At 32.2% G+C, this 18,611-nt stretch overlaps 1 protein-coding gene across 3 annotated transcripts in view; it reads left to right on the forward strand.

Annotated features, from left to right (window-relative positions):
• Il7 (interleukin 7) overlaps nt 1-18,611 on the forward strand; it is a 56,425-nt gene that overhangs the window by 35,546 nt on the left and 2,268 nt on the right. For 2 of the 3 annotated variants that reach the window (XM_026384712.1, XM_026384720.1), the window contains 2 exons: nt 16,435-16,515; nt 17,556-17,687. In XM_026384712.1, the coding sequence (XP_026240497.1) occupies nt 16,435-16,515; nt 17,556-17,687 (213 nt within the window). The remainder of the gene's footprint in view (nt 1-16,434; nt 16,516-17,555; nt 17,688-18,611) is intronic. The other variant, XM_026384728.1, reaches the window with a different exon arrangement.

Consider the following 18,611-nt stretch of genomic DNA (forward strand, 5'->3'; position numbering starts at 1 on the left):
GAGCAAATTGCTCTGGCCGGAGAAGTGGAATAACTCTTCTTGACTTAATATCCACATCTTAGATAAAGTCCAAAGCTGGGTGTGGTGGCTCAGGTCTGTAGTCCTAGCTAATCTGGAGCCCTAAGCAGGAGAATCACTTGAGCCTAGTTTGTGACCAGTATGGGCAACAAAAGGAGACCCCATCTCACAAAACAAAAACATAAAACCTCAAATTTAAAAAAAAAAGTAATAAATTTTTAAAAAACCCAACCAGATCTTCGAGTGAGATGAACTTTCATGAAAAAAAAAAACACATGATAATGAAAGAATAAAGAGGGAGAAATGGATATGATATGGAATGATAACCACATATCTAGTACAATGTGTTTTTTCAAGTTCCCAAATCAGACAAAAGTCAGGAAAATCTTTTGGTATAATAAAGTCTCTCCATCTCCACAAATGGAGTGTGATTATCAGTGGTTTTCACTAGAAACAGCTTTACTCAGGGAAGTAGTGATTTCATGAAGGTCATCATCTCTGGTTTTTGGCAAGAAGTTGTAGAGGTCAAGTACAAGATCCTACAGAGTTTATTACAGATAATCCAATAGATAATACTATGGGAATTTCAGAAATCACAGGCACTTTGAGGGGAGTTTATCTCCATTAGAACTAACCTATGACTAATAAATTTTTCTGATTAAAAAATAACCAATGAAATAAAACATTCTGAAATTGAAAAGACTAATTTTTAATATATGTAGTCATGTATTGATTATTAGTCAAAAACAATAAGAGAAAGCAAACAATAAGTTATAGCAAGATGATTTTTTCTTTTTTCAAGAAAACATCTCTCCTGAAAGGAGAGTTACAACAAAAGAAAATAAAATTAGACTACTTATCAATTTTCACACATGTTTACCTCTAATTAACCAATGTCTACTGAATTTTGTGAGAACTACTAAGAGTTCTGACTGTGGGTCCATAATCCCACACCCAGGCAAATTTTATTCACTGTGCCAAGGAAAATAAGATCCCCAGATCATTTTTTTTAATCTGATATTTATTTTTATCTTAAAAATAACCACAAACCCTGACTCTAAGATTATTCTAATTAAAAAAGATAGAAATAAAAAATTGTTTGAAAAAACATGGTGATATAACACAATCAGTATTAAATACTGAAATATTTGGTGATGTTTAGATAGGAGTTTTAAATACAGAAAGACTACAGTGACATGTTTCACCTGAAGATTAATAATCTACAAATTACTTGGTTATAGAAGGGCTGAAAGTAAAAAAGGAGTAGTAAATCCCTCCTCTTATACAAGAATGATTAGTAGTTATTTGTATTCAAATAAACTGATGGAGAATACAATATTAATAATCTTTTGAAAAAATGCTTAAAAGAATTATAATCTGTTCAAGTCACTATAGGAAAAGGAAAATAAAACATTTACACACCAAAATCATAAAACATAAATATAAAGAATATCTGACAATATATTTTAGACTCTGAAAATAAGACCATACACACACACACACACACCACAGAGTATGCTATATAATAAATACAGCTAAAATAAAATGATAAGCCTTGAAACTTTTAAAAATATAAAATGTAAAAATTGATCACTTAAAGACAAACAGCATAAAAACATCAATAAGAACAGTATTTACAGCAAAGGAAATGCAAATTGTTGATTAACGTGAAATGATACTCATCTTTTAGTTTGTCAAGGAAATGCCAATTAAAACTATAATGAGGTATAATTTTTCACTTATCAAGATTGGTGTTAAAGACTGATGGCATCTGGCATTGGCAAGAACATAACAAAAGAAGTCCATTATTTGCTAGCAGAAGTGTGGTAAATGTATGATCACTTTAAAAATGATATTCAGCATATCTCCCTTTTGAAAAACATTTCTAGGGAGGCCTTAATATAGGAGATAATATGTGTGTATACACAACTGTATATACAAAGATGTCTATTACAGCATTGTTTATAGTAGCGAATACTTGTTTACTCATCAATGTGGGAAGTATTAAATAAATGGTGGAATACACTTAATGTGTATTATTACATAGTTATGAAAAATTGTTCTCAATGTGTTTTATGTAGAATGAGAGTAATCATATAGAGCAAAATTAAAATAATACAAAACAAGTTGAAGATATATATACTTATATATATATATAAAACTATTATTCTATTTTTTTAATAAAACAAGAGAGGAAAATGCCCTTGTAAATACTGCATTTGCATGCATATCTATATTTTGTATGCTATATGCTTCATACACACATGTGTAGGCTTTGTGAGCAAGAAGGATATTGTGTTGTGGGTGCATAAGACATAGGTAAAGGAATTGTACTCTTCAGCACCTAGGGTTTTGTGACAATAAAAAAGTAGACCTTGAAGTTTGAGAAGCAAAAGCACCCTTGCTGAAACTTGTCATTTTCCTAACTTGGTTGGAACTGGTCATTGTTAAAATAACAGAAAAAGTTTTGGAGGATGTCAGTTAAAAGATATATTACTTGGTTAATTTTCTTTTTAAAAATTTTTTAATTGATTTTTAAAAAATAAATGACAGTGAAATGCATTACAATTCTTATTACACATATACAGCACAATTTCATATCTCTGGTTGTATATAAAGTATGTTGACACCAATTCGAGTCTTCATACATATACTTTGGATAATGATGTCTATCACATTCCACCATCCTTACTAACCCCCTGCCCCCTCCTTGCCCCTCCCACCCCTCTTCCCTATCTAAAGTTCTTACTGTACCCATAGTTTTTCCTTTTCCAGAATGTTGTATAATCAAAATCAAGCAATATGTAGCCTTTGCAGATTGGCTTCTTTCATTTGGTAATATGCATTTAAATTTTCTCCAGCTGTTCTTGTGGTTTGACAGACTGCTTCTTTTAGCACTTAAAACATTTCATTGTCTGGAAGTTCTATAGTTTATTTGTTCATTTGTCTATTGAAGGACATTTTCATTGCTTCTACATTCTGGAAACAATGAATAAAACTACTATAAGCATCCATTTGCATGTATTGTGTGAGCATACGTTTTCAAATCCTTTGAGTAAATACCAAGGATCAAGATTGCTGGGTTGTATAGTAAGAGTTTGCTTAACATTTTAAGAAATCATCAATGTGTCTTCTAAAATGGCTATGTAGCATTTTTAATTCCCACCAGCAATGAATGAGAGTTCTTACTGACTAATATTCTTGAGAATATTTGGTGTGGATTTTTGGATTTTGTCCTTTCTATTAATGGGTGTGCCATAGTAGCTCATTGTTTTAGTTTGTATTTCTCTGATGATACATGATGTTAAGCATCATTTCATATGCTTTGTCATCTGCATATTTTCTCTAGTGAAAATATAAAGACTGATGGCATCCGTCTTCTTTAGTGAGTTCTCTACACAAGCCTTTGGTACATTATTTTTACTATGTTGCTTATTTTGTTGACTTTTAGGATTTCTGTGTACAAATAATGGTCCTTTTTTCTTCTTCTTGACTTAAATTTTTTATTTGTTCTTTTTAGATATACATGACAGAAGAGTGTATTTCAAAATATTATATATACATAGGACATAACTTATTCTAATTAGGATCCCATTTTTTATTGTTCATAATGTGGGGTTTCACTGGTCATGTATTCATATATGAACATAGGAAAGTATGTCTAATTCATTCTTTCTACTGTCTTTCCTAAACCTATTGCCCCTCCTTTCCCTTCATTCTCCTTTGTCTATGCCAATAAATTTCTATTCTTCCCATCCTTCACCCCCACTTATTGTGTGCTAGCATCCACAGAAACCATTCAGCTTTGATTCTTTTGGACTGGTTTCATCCAAATGCCATAATTTAATTTTCCTCATGTCTGAGTAATATTCCGTTGTGTATGTGGTAAGGGGCACTTAGGTTGGTTCCATAGCTTTGCTATTGTGAATTGAATGACTATAAACATTTATGTGGCTGCATCACTGTAGTATGCTGATTTTAAGTCCTTTGGGTATAAACTGAGGGGTGGGATAGTTAGGTCAAATGGTGGTTCCATTCTAAGTTTTCTGAGGTATTTCCACACTGCTTTCCATAGTGGTTACACCAATTTGCAGTCCCACCAGCAATGTAGTAGTGTACCTTTTTCCCTATATCCTCAACAACACTTAATTGTTGTTACTGTATTCTTGATAATTGCCATTCTGACTGAAGTGAGATGGAGTCTCAGTGTACTTGTAATTTGCATTTCTCTAATTGATAGAGATGTTAATGTTTTTTTTTTTCATATATTTGTTGACCAATCACATTTTTTTTTGTGTGAAGTGTCCATTCAGTTCCTATGCCCATTTATTGACTGGATTATTTGGGGAGTTTTTGGTGTTAAGTGTTTTGAGTTATTTGTATAACCTGGAGGTTAATGCTGTATCTAAGGTGCAGGTGGCAAAGATATTCTCCTATTCTGTAGGCTCTCTCTCCACGTTCTTGATTGTTTCCTTGGCTGTGAAGAAGTTATTTAGTTTGATACCATCCCGTTTATTGTTTCTTGATTTTATTCCTTGTGCTTTAGGAGTCTTGTTGAGGAAGTGGGTTCCTAAGCTGACATGATGGAGAGTTGGGCCTACTCTTTCTTCAGTAGGTACACTATCTCTGGTCTAATGCCTAGGTCCCTGATCCACTTAGAATTGAGATAAAAATAATGGTCCTTAATCTGATGTATCTTTTATGAATATTTTCTCCTAGACTGTGACTTGCCTTCCCATTCTCTTTATTATTTTTTGCAAAGCAGAAGTTTTTGACATCTAATTTATCAATTATTTTGTTCATAGATTGTGCCTTTGGGGTTTTTTTTTTGTTGTTGTTGTTTGTTTTTTAAATCATCACTATGCACAAGGTAATCTAATTTTCTCCTAGGTCATCATCTAAGAGTTTTTTAATTTTATATTTAGATGCATAACTCATTTTGAGTTAATTTCTATGAGAAGTGTAAGCTTTGTGTGTATATTTTTGTTTTGGGGCATGGATATTCACTTGTTCCAAAATACTTGCTGAAAATGTCATTTACTCAATTGTATTGCCTCTAATCATTTTTTTTTGAATATCAGTTAACTATATTTATGTGGGACTATTTCTTTTTTTTTTTTAAAGAGAGAGAGAGAGAGAATTTTAATATTTATTTATTTTTTTTAGTTTTTTTCTGCGGACACAACATCTTTGTATGTGGTGCTGAGGATCGAACCCGGGCCGCAGGCATGCCAGGCGAGCGAGCTACCGCTTGAGCCACATCCCCAGCCCAACTAGTTCTGATCTCTATTCTGTTCTCAATATTAAGTTTGCTATGTTGGGTCTTTTCTCCCCAGCATAAACTTTACAATCAGTTTGTTAATGTTCATACAGTAATGTATCAGATTTTAATTAGGATTGCATTTAATCCAGTAGATAAAATTGAAAAGTACTGACATCTTGACACTACAGTGTCTTCCTATCCATTAACATGAAAACTCTCTCCTTTCTTTTTTCTCCTTTGATGTCTTTATCATTAAAGTCTTTTAGCTTTCCTTATACAGATCTTATAGATATTTTGCTAGATTTATGCCTAAATACATCAGTTTAGTGATGCTAAGCTAGATGGCAATACATATTTTATTTCAAATTTTACTTGTTTATTACTGGTATATTCATCCTTCAATACCCATGGGGGACTGGTTCCAGTTCACACACAGATATAAAAATCTATGGTTACTCAAATTCCTTACATAAGACGATGTCGTATTTACATATATTTCTGCACATTCTCTCATATACATTAAATCATTTCTAGTTACTTATAATATTTAATATAATGTAAATGCTATGCTATTGTTATACTTTCTTATTTAGGGAATAATGACAATAAACTGAAGTCTGTACATATTCAGTACAAACACTGCATTGTAGGCCTAATTACATCATACACATCAGCAACTCAAATTTGTAATTTCCTGAATAGTTTCAATCTGATGTTGATAAATACGCAGATTTGGAAGGAATGTGTGGTGGACTAGTGAACTATATGTAGGAAAGCAATTGATTTTGGTTATTTATCTTGTACCCTGCAATCTTAGAATAATCATATATTAGTTCTGAGTTATTTTGTTTATTCTTTTAGTTTTCCTACATAGACAATTGTGTCATCGAAAAAGACCAGATTATTCTGTCCTTCACAATCTGTATACATTTATTTCTTTTTATTATCTTATTGCATTTTAATATGTTGAAATGTGTAATGAGAGAGTAAATATTTTGTTAGCAGGAAAACTTTGAATTTCATACCACTAAATATGATGTTAGTTGTATAGATTTTGTAGATTTTCAAAAATTAGTTAAGAAAGTTACTTTCTATTTCTTGTTTGTTGTATTTTTATTATGAATGGAGGTTGGATTTTGTCAAACTCCTGTTTTTGCATATATTAATATGATCACGCAATATTTCTTCATTGACCTAAGGATATGATCAATAGCATTAATTAACATTTGAATATTGAATCATTTTTTATACCTGCCATAATATCACTTGGTTAAGTGTACACTCTTGTACTTTATTGTATTCAATGTGCTAATATTTTGTTGAGAGTTTTTCATCAATGTTCATGAGAGATACTGGTCTGTAGTTATTTTTTTCTTGTAATATCTTGGTCTAGTTTTGGTATTAGGATAATGGTGGTCTTATAAAATGAGTTAGGAAGCATCTTTCTGCTTCCATCTTCTGAAAGATATTATAGAGAATTGAAGAATTTTTCCCTTAAATGTCTGATAGAATTCATCAGTGAACACACCTGGGCTTGGTAAATTGTTTTATAACATTATAAATTGTTCATTCAATATCTTTAATAAACAGGCTAATTAGATTTTCTATTTGTTTTTTTGTGTGACATTTGGCATAGTCTTTCAAGTAACATCAGGTGAAAAGTTTGGACATAGAATTTTGTTCATAATATTTTTATGATATTTTTAATCTCCATGGGACCTCAATTAGGTCCCTTTTTTCATTTTCTATATTAGCAATATTTATATTCTCTTTTTTCTTAGCTTGGCTAAAGTCTTTGCTTTTTCAACTGATTTACTATTTTTAACTTGATTGACTTCTGATCAATCTTTAGCTCTGCACACTTTGTATTTAATTTGTTTTTATTTTACTGTTTTCTCATTCAAAAGTTGAAGTTATTGATTTTAGACATTTATTCTAATATATGCATTTGATCTTACAAATTTTATCTAAGCCATCGATTACCCTGGATCCTACAAATTTTGATAATTCATAATTTCATTTGGTCACAATTTTTTCAATTTTCTTCCAGCTTCTTCTTTGACATATGTGTTGCTTAATCTCAGTGTATTTGAGAATTTTCTAGCTCTTTCCATCATTGATTTTTACTATAATCCCATTGAAGTCTGAAAGCATGCACTAGATAACTTATATCCCTTAATTCCTTAAGGTATATCTATGGTCCAGAATGTGATCCATCTTGATGAATGTTCCATGTAAGCTTAGGAAAAATATGTATTACACTGTTGATGGATTAAGCAGTCTATTAATGTCAATTATATCTATTGATTGATGGTGCTGCAGAATTTAACTATGTCATTACTGATTTACTTCCTGCTAATCTGTCCATTTCTGGTAGATAGGTATCATGGTATCCAACCATATTAGTAAATTCTTCAATTTCTCCTTATAGTTTTATCAGTTTTTGCCTCACAGATTTTGGCACTATGTTGTTAGGCACACACATATCAAGGATTGTTATATTAATTAGTATTGAGCCCTCATCAATATGTAATGCCTATATTTATCCCTTATAACTTTCCTTGTTCTGAATTTTTTTTGCATATCAATATGGCTACTTGTGTTTTCTTTATTGGCACAAACAAGGTATATCTCCTTCCTTTTATTTGAAATTAATACATTTTTCTATTTAAAAATTGGCTTCTTCACAACACACAGCTAAGCCTTATTTTTTTATCGAATATGAGAATCTGTCCTTTATTTTATGCATTTAGATCATTGATTTTCTTAATGATTATTGACATAGTTGAATTAATATCCATACCTACCGTATTTGTTACCGTTTTCTACTTATTGATCTTGTTCTGTTATTTTTATCTTCCATAATTTTGTTTGTTTCTTTTCATTGAACATTTTATGATTCTACTCTTTCTCTTTTCTTGGAATACCAATTATAATATTATATATAATATAATACCAAATATAATATTTCTTTTTTCACCCCTTTCAGTTGTTTTCCTAGAATTTATAATTGTTATGGTTTAGATATTAGGTGTCCTCTGAAAAGCTCATGTGTGAGATGATGCATCAGAGTTTAGAGATGAAATGATTGGAGAAACTTAACTTACTCTGAACATTAATCCCCTGATGGGCCCTGTTAGGTATTAACTGAGTAATAACTGTAGGCATGAAGGGTTTGGCTGGAAGAGGTGGGTCACTGAGGGCATAACTTTGGGATTTATATTTTTTCCCTGGTAAGCAGAGTCAGTCTCTCTCTCTCTCTCTCTCTCTCTCTCTCTCTCTCTCTCTCTCTCTCTCTCTGTCTTACCTTGGGCTCAGATCAATGGAGTTGGCCATCTGTGACTATGACCTCTGGAACCATGAGACACAAATAAACTTTTCCTTCTCTTATATTGTTCTCACCAGGTCTTTTGGTCACAAAGGTGAAAAAGCTGGCTAAAATAGTAATATACATCTATACAACTCGCCCAGATCTACTTCCAAAGAACACTGTACTGCTGCAGAGGTAGTGCAGGGACATTCCAATAATAAAACTTACCAATTCCTACCTCTTATTTCTATTATTGTTATCATTCACTTTACTTATACATAAAAATCATAAGCACCTTTATACACACACACACACACACACACACACACACACACACACACATATATATATATATATATATATATATATATAATTGGACACTTGTTGCTATTATTTGAAGTGTTATCTGTTATATCAGTTAAGAAGAAAACTAAAAGTCCATTTTATCTTCATTTATTCTCTAACACTTTCCCATTCTTTGTAGAGTCCTAGTTTCTGGCAATTTTAAGTAGCCTGTGATCTGACTTTTTCCACTAACTCCCTTAGCATGTTAATTACAGAGTTTTAAAATTCCTGGCCTGAAAATTTAAACATCACTGTCCAAGCTGAGTCTGGTTCTGATGTTTCTTATGTCTCTTCAAACTATGGCTTTTGCCTTTTAATGTGCTTTGTAATTGTTTATCAGTATCTGATCATGAATGTTCTAGATGAAAGAAAATGCTAAATAGGCTGCTAATGATGTCATGGTGAGAATATCTCTCTGGGTCTGTGATTAGGTCTTTTTTTGATCAGCCTTCCTTCCTGGACTGTGAACATTGCCAGTTTTTTTTTTTTTTCTTCTTCTGTGGGTGGTACAGTATGGCATTCCAATACATGAGAGTATAGAGGGAACTGGAGTTGTGTCTTTCCCTTCCTTTTGGAAGGTCAGGCTCTGAGAAGGCCCCTAAAAGTTTAGGCTTTGGTAAAAATTGTTTCTCCCAAGTAGGAATTGGTAAAGAGAACAGAATGCTCTGACTTATATCATAGTAGTTCCTTTTCCCCTCCTCCTGCCAGAAACATAAGGGTTTTTGTTTTGTTTTGTTTTGTTTTTTCTCTGATATTCATTGTGAGAACCTTGTAGCTACAAACACTAGACTTGAACTCATGAAATGTGAGACTTCTCTCAGAGGTGTTCCATAGTGTGTGTCTAGAAATTCATCTATTACAGTTTAGATATCTCTACTCTCACACTGATTCCTATGGAGGTTTCTGCTCATGAGTCTTTGCTTCAATAATTTGTAATTCTTTCTCCAATTTGGTGAAGGAATTACAATTTCTCAAAATGTGCATGGTATTTTGACTCCAACCATTTCAGTTGTATATTTACTATATTTATATATACTCTCATCTCCACATCTTTGTATCTGCCAGTTTCTCTCAATTTTAGAGGCAGCAGTTCACCCTCACTGCTCATCTACTCTGTTAAATCAGAGAAGGAAAAATCAAGGGAATTCATTGCTTTAAGGAGTGATAGTTCATTATGCGAATGCCAACTAAAAGGTCAAGTTGAGTCTTGAACAAAACTTATCTGAATAAGAAAAACAAATTGAAATGGAAAAAAGAAAGTGATAATAGAATGGTAAAAGTCATAATAGAACATAAAATGAAATATTAAGCAGATTTTGTATTTTACGTGATATGTGTACTGTGATCTATGAAGAGCTGATTTTTCAATGGATTCACCTTTGTGCTGTTAGTAAGGAGTAGCAACTTCTAGGTTCCTTACATGCCAGACTAGGGGCTAGAAGTCCTCAAAATAACTCTATTTGCATAACTAACATTTCATTTTTTATATTTTTATAGTTAAATAATAAGCATAACAGTATTAAGGAATTTGCTTAGTAAATATACAGCTGAAATGGTTAGAGTTAAAATACCATGCACATTTTGAGAAAATTAGACTACCAGTCAAGAGTGCTATGTTTTGTGGGCAGTAGTCAACATTTTTATAGAAAGATAGAGAATATTGATCATGATAGGATCAGCTAAACAGAAGAAATCCATTAAGGGTACTTCCGGATGTTTGTGTTCATGTGCATATATATACATACACATTTCCATATATGCTTCTAAGTATCTTTTTCTTTGAATGTTTTATTATAAATACTTGTTTATAAATACTACCTCAAAATAAGTATAATATTGGCTTAATTTTGTATTTTATATTCTATCATTATTTTGCCATCCTATCTTAGACTTTTTTTTTTTCCTTTATAGTTTTGTTTTCCATATGCAGATAAATTTTGTACACAACTCAATTTGACCTTCTGGCTGACATTTATATTATGAATTGCCACTTCTTCAAACAATTTATTCCCTTGGTTTTTCTTCTAACACTCTAGATTCATTTTGTATCTATATATGTAACTGCTCTCTGATCTTTGAAATCAGCTAAAACATCATGTAAAACCAACCACATATTTTTATCTATTCCATCTATTTTATTGTTATTTATCTCAGTTCAGTAAATGGCAGCATAGTTTATTCTATTATGTACATCAGAAAACCCAAAGTCATCCTTGATATATCAATCTTCCTCAATTTTCATCTAAAAATCATGTTAAATTTGCTTCCTAAATGTTTTTTTGAATCTATTAACCTTTTTCTGGATTCTCTCCTTTTACCATCTCCAATAAAAAAAATTATTCAAAAATAAATTATATAATAACCTTGTAAAGAGCCATCTGGAAACTCTTTCTTGAATCCATACTTTCTAGCATACTGCTATAAATATGATCCTTGGAAAAGTTATATCTGTGAATACCATTCCTCTATTGCTTTGGGGATTTAAGAAAAACTCCTTTAAAATTCCTTTAAGACCGTGCATTACTTGGTCTCTTCTAGACCTTCTAGCTTTAATTAGGAGCCAAAGGCTTCACTAGCTCTGCTAGACACAACCCTTCTTTCCTTTTCTGTCTTATATTGAGCCACCTACACGACATGTTCCCTTTAAGTTCAAAGGCAGCCATGCAAACTGTTTATACATCTTGAATTTTCTCATTCCCTTTTCCCCTAGAATACTCTTGCTTCACATCCCAGTTGAAGTGTTCTCTTCTAGAAAAAGTCTCCTTTGAGGTCCCTATGTGAAAAATCTGTTTGCATATATTTCCATAGTGGCATATTTATTTACAAAAAGTATCAAGTCGGAAGTTGATTGTGGTTACTGGATTAATATTTGTCTTTCCCACCAAACTTTGAGAAGAAACCATATATAATTTTATCAGTAGAATTCCCACTACTAAGTGGCGCATGGTAGATTCTCAACAAGTATTTTAATGAAGAATAAATGATTTCATTTTAACCAGGAATTAAATACCAATTAATGTTATAAACTGATAAGCTACTTAACAAACGGTAGGTAAAATTTGTTCCAGTTGAATGTGTTCCAAAAATTGTGCAAACTTTTACAATTTTATACAGAGTGTGGATTCTCTAAAATAAATAGCACGTTTTGTAATGTGCCTCAAATGAGTCTTTTTGTGGAACAATGTTTTGTCCATGGATGTAGTGTGATAAGTATGATCAGAAATGATGAATCTCTATGTAGGAGCCAAGTTTATGTTCAAAAAATGGCAAAAGACTTAAGATTGAATCTTTCTTCTCTATGCTAAAACTTTGCAATCCTTACAAAGACCACCACAAAATAAATGAAATGTGGGAGTAAAAGAAGCAACAACCAGTTTTGTAGCTACTGACCAGAATCAGCTATGAGCAATTGATAGACTTTAGTCATCTTAGCACATGTGATGCTGAAGATGCACTGTGAGCCATATTGAATTCCTCTACTGAAGAGAGTAACTTGGAAAAATTAAGAATAGAAGTATCTTATAACAAAGAATATAGCAATTGGATAAGAATGAGCAGCTGACCCTGTTCATTGTCTTTGCCCTTCCATCTTTATTTTTGGACAACTGATTGATCTCCAAAGCAGGATTTCTCTATCTGCCAGCATTTGCTGTATAAAAAAATAACCAAAAAAGTATACGACCACACACAAACACACACACACACACACACACACACACACACACATATCTCAGATTCACAGGTATTCTGGTTGACTGGAGTTGATGATCTCCACATATTTTATTCTAAGTCAAAAGATCAAAAGATGGAGGAGTAACTGTGTGGTTGTGTTAGTATATGCCCCCAAATTCCTTTACACTCTTTCTTTTAAAAGGGTGAGTTTCATTCCTTACCACTAAGTGTGGACTGGAGTTAGTGACTCATCCCCTACAAATAGAATAAGGTAGATATGGCAGTGTGAGATTCGGTTGCAAAAGGTATAGAGCCTCCTCCTTCCTCTCTTGTGCAATGCACACTTGGAGAAAACTAGGCATCATTCTGTAAGGACACTGAAGAAAGTCTATGGCTTGGCTCATATGATGAGCCATTGAGGCCTCCTTTAATAGCCATATGCACAAGATGTCTTGCAAATGCATCCTCCTGTCCTCCTCAAGCCCAGGTGACCACACACAAGGCCTACATCTTTACTGCATCCTCATGGAATGTGCAGATCCAGAAGCTCCCAGATTCAGAAATGCTTCCCAAATCTCTCACCCACAGACTGTACCATAGCAAATTTTTATTGTCTTATGCTACCTTTGTAGTAGTTAATTATACAGTAATAGATATGAATACTACCAGATACTTACCTTCATGTGAAAAGTTAAGAGTACAAGGGAACCAAAATCTGTAATGCAAGTACATTTCTAGTTTGTTTGTTCCAGTACAGTCTGCTAACATCCACTACCAAAAGTGTACCTTTTGGTCAAACCCAACATCAATGGTCAGATGAACATCTGTGTCTCTAGTATGCTAATAGCCACCCAAAGATATTGAATTCTGATCCCTGAAAATTTATAAGATAAGGAATCTACAAATTGAAGTCAAGAATTTTGACACAGGGAGATTAACCTGCATGATCCACTGCTCTCACAATTGTCTTTATAGAGTCATAGGGAGATTCTAGACACATACAAAGAGGGGACTGTGAATATAGAGACAGAGATTAACTGTGTGATCATAAGGCAAGGGACTCCAAAGCATGCTGTCAGCCATCAGAATATAAAAGAGACACACAAAAGTGGATCCTCCCCAGAGCCTTCAACTGACAGCCTGATTCTAGATTTTTGACCTACAGAATTATGAGAGAGTAAAGTTTTACTGTTTTGAGCCACCAAATTTTTGGTCATTTATTACAGCAGCCCTGGGAAACTAATACATTCTCCCACGAAGTGGGTACAGATGTCGAATACTAGCTGAACAGTATTCTGCTTTAGCATCTCTTCAGAAAACAAAACACAAAGCACTCTGATGCTACCAAAATAAATAAAAGAACACACAAATATATAAGCAAGCAAAAAGGAAAGGAAGAATATACATCAAAAGATTAATTATCCATGAAATCAGGGGAAAAACAGCTAACATTTTTCTCAGTACTCTTTAAGAAACAAAGTAAAAACATTTAAAAAATACAATGTCAGAGAAGAGATTAGATTTGATTTCAGGGGAAATAAATGAACATTAAAACATAAACCAGAAATGAATGCACCATTAAAACATGCATGTGTAATACATGGTAAAGAAAACCACACAACATTCTTAAGTGGTAAATACATAAAAGAAGAAGTGATATATACATACTTTACAATAGAAGAAACTTAAATATGTAATAGAAAAAATTTCAAAGAAAATAAAACTGCTGAATTCAAAGATCTAATTCTACAAATTGAAAAGATATTATGTATTTTAGAAATAACGTGGCATCATATTTGATACTTGAAAATAATGCAGCTTACAGTAAATGTAATCTTGGCCTTTCTCTTTGATTTTCCACATACACAACAAATTTGAAGTAATCTTTACATATGTTAAGATATGTGTAAGAAACTTATTGTGGTACTGGTCAAATAATTCTACTTTCTGTTAAATCAAGAGATGAGGACCTATGCTTCTGTCCTACAAGTGTACAGTCTTACTCTGAAGTGCTCTCTGATAGGACTTGAATAAAAACAGTTTTAGAAAGCAATTGTAATTGGCACCCATGCAAACCTATGTTAAATATATTCATAAATTTTGCTAAAGTCAAATTATTAATAATAATTGTGACCTTTATATAAGTCCATCTTTTAAGGTTCTAGTAACACCTTTACATTTCTATCCAACATTTGGCCAACAAATCAACTTGTATAACATTACCTTTCTGAAGATCTGCCAAAAACAAGTTCTATTAGTTACATGGAACATTGGCCTAAGCACTAATGTTTTTCAAATATCCACACAATGTGTCAGGCAATTTGTTAAAATGTGCCCAAGAAATTATCACAATTTATGTGGCACATTTTCATATAATATATTTGGTGAATTTGGAAAATATCATAACTAATGGCTTATGTTGGTCTGCTTTCTTTCTTGAATGGTGGCATGGCAAAAATTAAATGTTCTATATTTAACCAAAGAAAAATTTATATATGATTTATTGTCCTTCTTGGAATTTAATGAAAATCAATAGGAAAATAGCTTGACAGGAAAATATTAATTCTTCACTACCTTTTCAGAAATGTGCATAATGGCAACTTGAATACAGTTAAAGAAAATATACCTTTTGTACTTGAGATATATGCAGTATGTGTGTATTTGTCAGAAATAAATCTTCTATTTTCAAAAGTATATTTTTCTAAAGAAGTGATGTAAATGTGCCGAGAGATGCAGAATCACCCTTTTTATCAAATGGCACAAGAAACCAGGACTGTATTTTCCAGAATTTTGTAGAAAACTCTGCACATTGGGCTTTAGTATGTGTTGAATGGGTAAATAAAAACATTGTGTATTCAGACATGATATCCTGTGGGTAAAACAGATAGTATATACATTTTAAAGCCAGGACAAACACAGAGATCATTTATGCTTTCTATACATGATAAGAGTGACAAGGAATAGACACTTTTCTGAGGGGCAGATGAAGATCAGAATCCTACAACTAAGTCCTGTCCTTGTTGTACTTTTATCCTCTTTCTTTGATGATGTCATGTAGTCTAAGACTGCATGAAGTCCTTCTAGAAGCTCTGTTTGCATGAAATTGCTAGTTTGCTGGACAGAGCTAGTCCAATCTTGTGCATAAGAGAATCTGAAATCTTGTTCTTTCAAGTATGTCAACTAAATCCTTGATTCAGATAATCCTGACTTCTTAAACTGCATTTCTTAGAAATGAAAAGTGAGCAAGTGCCAGTGTTTTTCCACTCTACCTTTATAACAAACACACACATATTCAATCTCACTATTTCTCAGCAAAATTCTTTATCAACAATACCAAATTGTCTTGTTAAAAATGCTGTAGAATGGATTTCAACCTTAACTCTGGTGTCAAGAAGTTTTTCTCTTCATTCTAATGTAAATTCCCTTCCCTGTTTGATCAATATCAAGCGATTGAATGGGATGTGACCTCTTAAATTCATCAATTTTTTTTATTTCAAATTTTACAGTATTTTGTCTACATAGTGTGACCTCTAAAATAGGTTGTTTATTTCCCTAAATGAGCCAAATTCTCTTAGTGAATTCCGGAATTGAATTATTGCATGTAAGAAGTGCTTTAAATATGTGAGGGGATTGCATAAATACTTGTTTATCCTTTAGCTATAGAAAACTACTTTTCATGCCTAGTAAGTTAAACCAGGCAAAAATCATTCTCCTTAAAAAGAACATATAAATACCAGGTATTATATATATTATAAGATGGATATTTTTATAATTACTAAATATTAGAAAAGTCCTCAGTTTAACCATATTATTTTATTTATTACAGGACAAAATGATAGAAGTTGATAGCAACTGTGTAAACAATGAATCTAACTTTTTTAAAAGACATTCATGTGGTGATTCAAAGGTAATGAAAATTATTTAGAGTTTGTCGTTCTTGATTTTATAGAAGCTCCAATTTTGTGTGCCCCTGTTAGACAATTATATTAATGGCATGTTCTTTTGGTTCTATCCACACAAGTCCATTATTCAATTAAATTATATTATTCTTTTTATGCTATTATTTTACAAGTAGCCCTGGGCTTAATAGATAATAATTTTTGATATACCATCCTATTTTTCACTTTCAAAATATTAAAACTATTGAATTCACATATCTCTTTTTTTCTAAATTTCCTATTTGGGAAAAGACTTTTTAAAGTGTTTGCTTGCTTGCAAATAGACAAACATAAGTCATGGATATAACTTAGATGTAGACATTTCGAAAATTTTTTTCTTTCAATATTTGCTTAACTTTAAATCAATACCACCTCTACTTGGTGTAATATTACAATGTACAAAATCTCTAAAAGTTTGTATCATTTCTTGCTACAGAATCTCTTGTACTATTTGTTAATTTTTTTTTAACTCACAGTATCTGAACTAATCTCATGGCATCTCATATTATAGCCATAAATTCTTTATTTTTTAATTTCTTTAAATATCTAAAAAACATGTGTTTTACGTGACTATGGAACTTTTTATTTATTAGCAGCTAGCTCTTCATACATAGCTCAAAAGTTAGAAAGTAGTATCAGTAAGAAAAAACACACACATACCTCTTTCATCATTACTGCTTCCAGAAGCCTTCTCATTTAGTTATTCTGTTTAAAACTGAGTAATCTTACAATGTGTTCACCTATAAATGATAAGGTCACATATAACAGAGTAAAAAGATTTTAAGAGTCAGATAATCATTAAACCAAGTTCTGGGCATTTTATGCTGTCACCTAGGAGCTAAACAGTTTCAGCCCTGTACTTGTCAGTCATGTGATTAACAGGAAGAGAAAGCTGGGGTGGAGGTGGGGTATTACTTAATAATTTACTCTGACTTTAGGCTCCTTAAGAATGCTGCAGTTTCTAATATTTTATTTGAACCACAGCCCTTGTAACTTTTTCCTATAATAGGAAGCTGCTTTTCTAAATCGTGCTGCTCGCAAGTTGAACCAATTTCTTAAAATGAATATGAGTGAGGATTTCCAACTCCACTTATCAAGAATTTCAGAAGGTACATTAAAATTGTTGAGCTGCCCCAGCAAGGTAAGCTGAGAGTGTTTAGTCTGAACAAAAATATAAATTACTTCTGTGCTTGGATACTATTATTCTCTCACCATCCCATTCAATATCATAGAATTGAAAGTGCTTATGGCTACCTAATATTGAGATATATTTACTTCATTCTGGGAGCAAGTCTCCACTTGGAAAGTGCCTATTGATTTGTTGCAAGGGAACTAATAGTTTGTGAAAGGGGACTAAAAAAGAATACTTCATTGCCATAATTACTTGCAAGGAGATTAGGATGATAAATTTCATGAGGCATGATCAATTTTTATCTCCCAAACTTAATAACTTTGATCCAGATATGTCCAAAATCATATGATTCCTAGTCAGTAAAACAGCAACTAACATGTGTTTGACAGATATGCATTAAAACTAGGGGTATATAGGCCTGTCAGTTTTTTCTTTAATTTTTGCCATTAACAATTGTGATACAAGCTAAGGCTAATTTCCCTTTACTTTTCCACTCAGAATTCCAACAAAGTTTGGAAGACATTATCTAGACACTTCTAGACAACAATTTCCTCATCTGCAAAATGGAAAAATAATAGTATCCACATTGTAGGATGTTGAAATTATTAAATGGCATTAATTCATGTTAAGTGCTTAGTACTAAAAAGCATTCAAAATGTAATATAATATTCATTACTGCCATTATTATTTCCCTTTAGGAATTTTACTATCTGACATACAAAGTCAAGTTCTCTTAAATTTCTTAAAGTTTTTAAAAAACATTTGATGACATAAAAAAACAATTTTTTTTGTTTCAGTACCAGAAGTTTCCCATAGAAAGTAAAATGGTAAGATTACCTCTGAACCCTATTGGCACTAGTGGAAATATAGATCATATAACTTGGACAGTTTTGTTTATTATTGCTTTATCTACTTGATAGAAGACAGTGTCCT

The sequence above is a fragment of the Urocitellus parryii genome, chromosome 7, assembly GCF_045843805.1.
Source record: "Urocitellus parryii isolate mUroPar1 chromosome 7, mUroPar1.hap1, whole genome shotgun sequence".
NCBI classification, from domain to species: domain Eukaryota; kingdom Metazoa; phylum Chordata; class Mammalia; order Rodentia; family Sciuridae; genus Urocitellus; species Urocitellus parryii.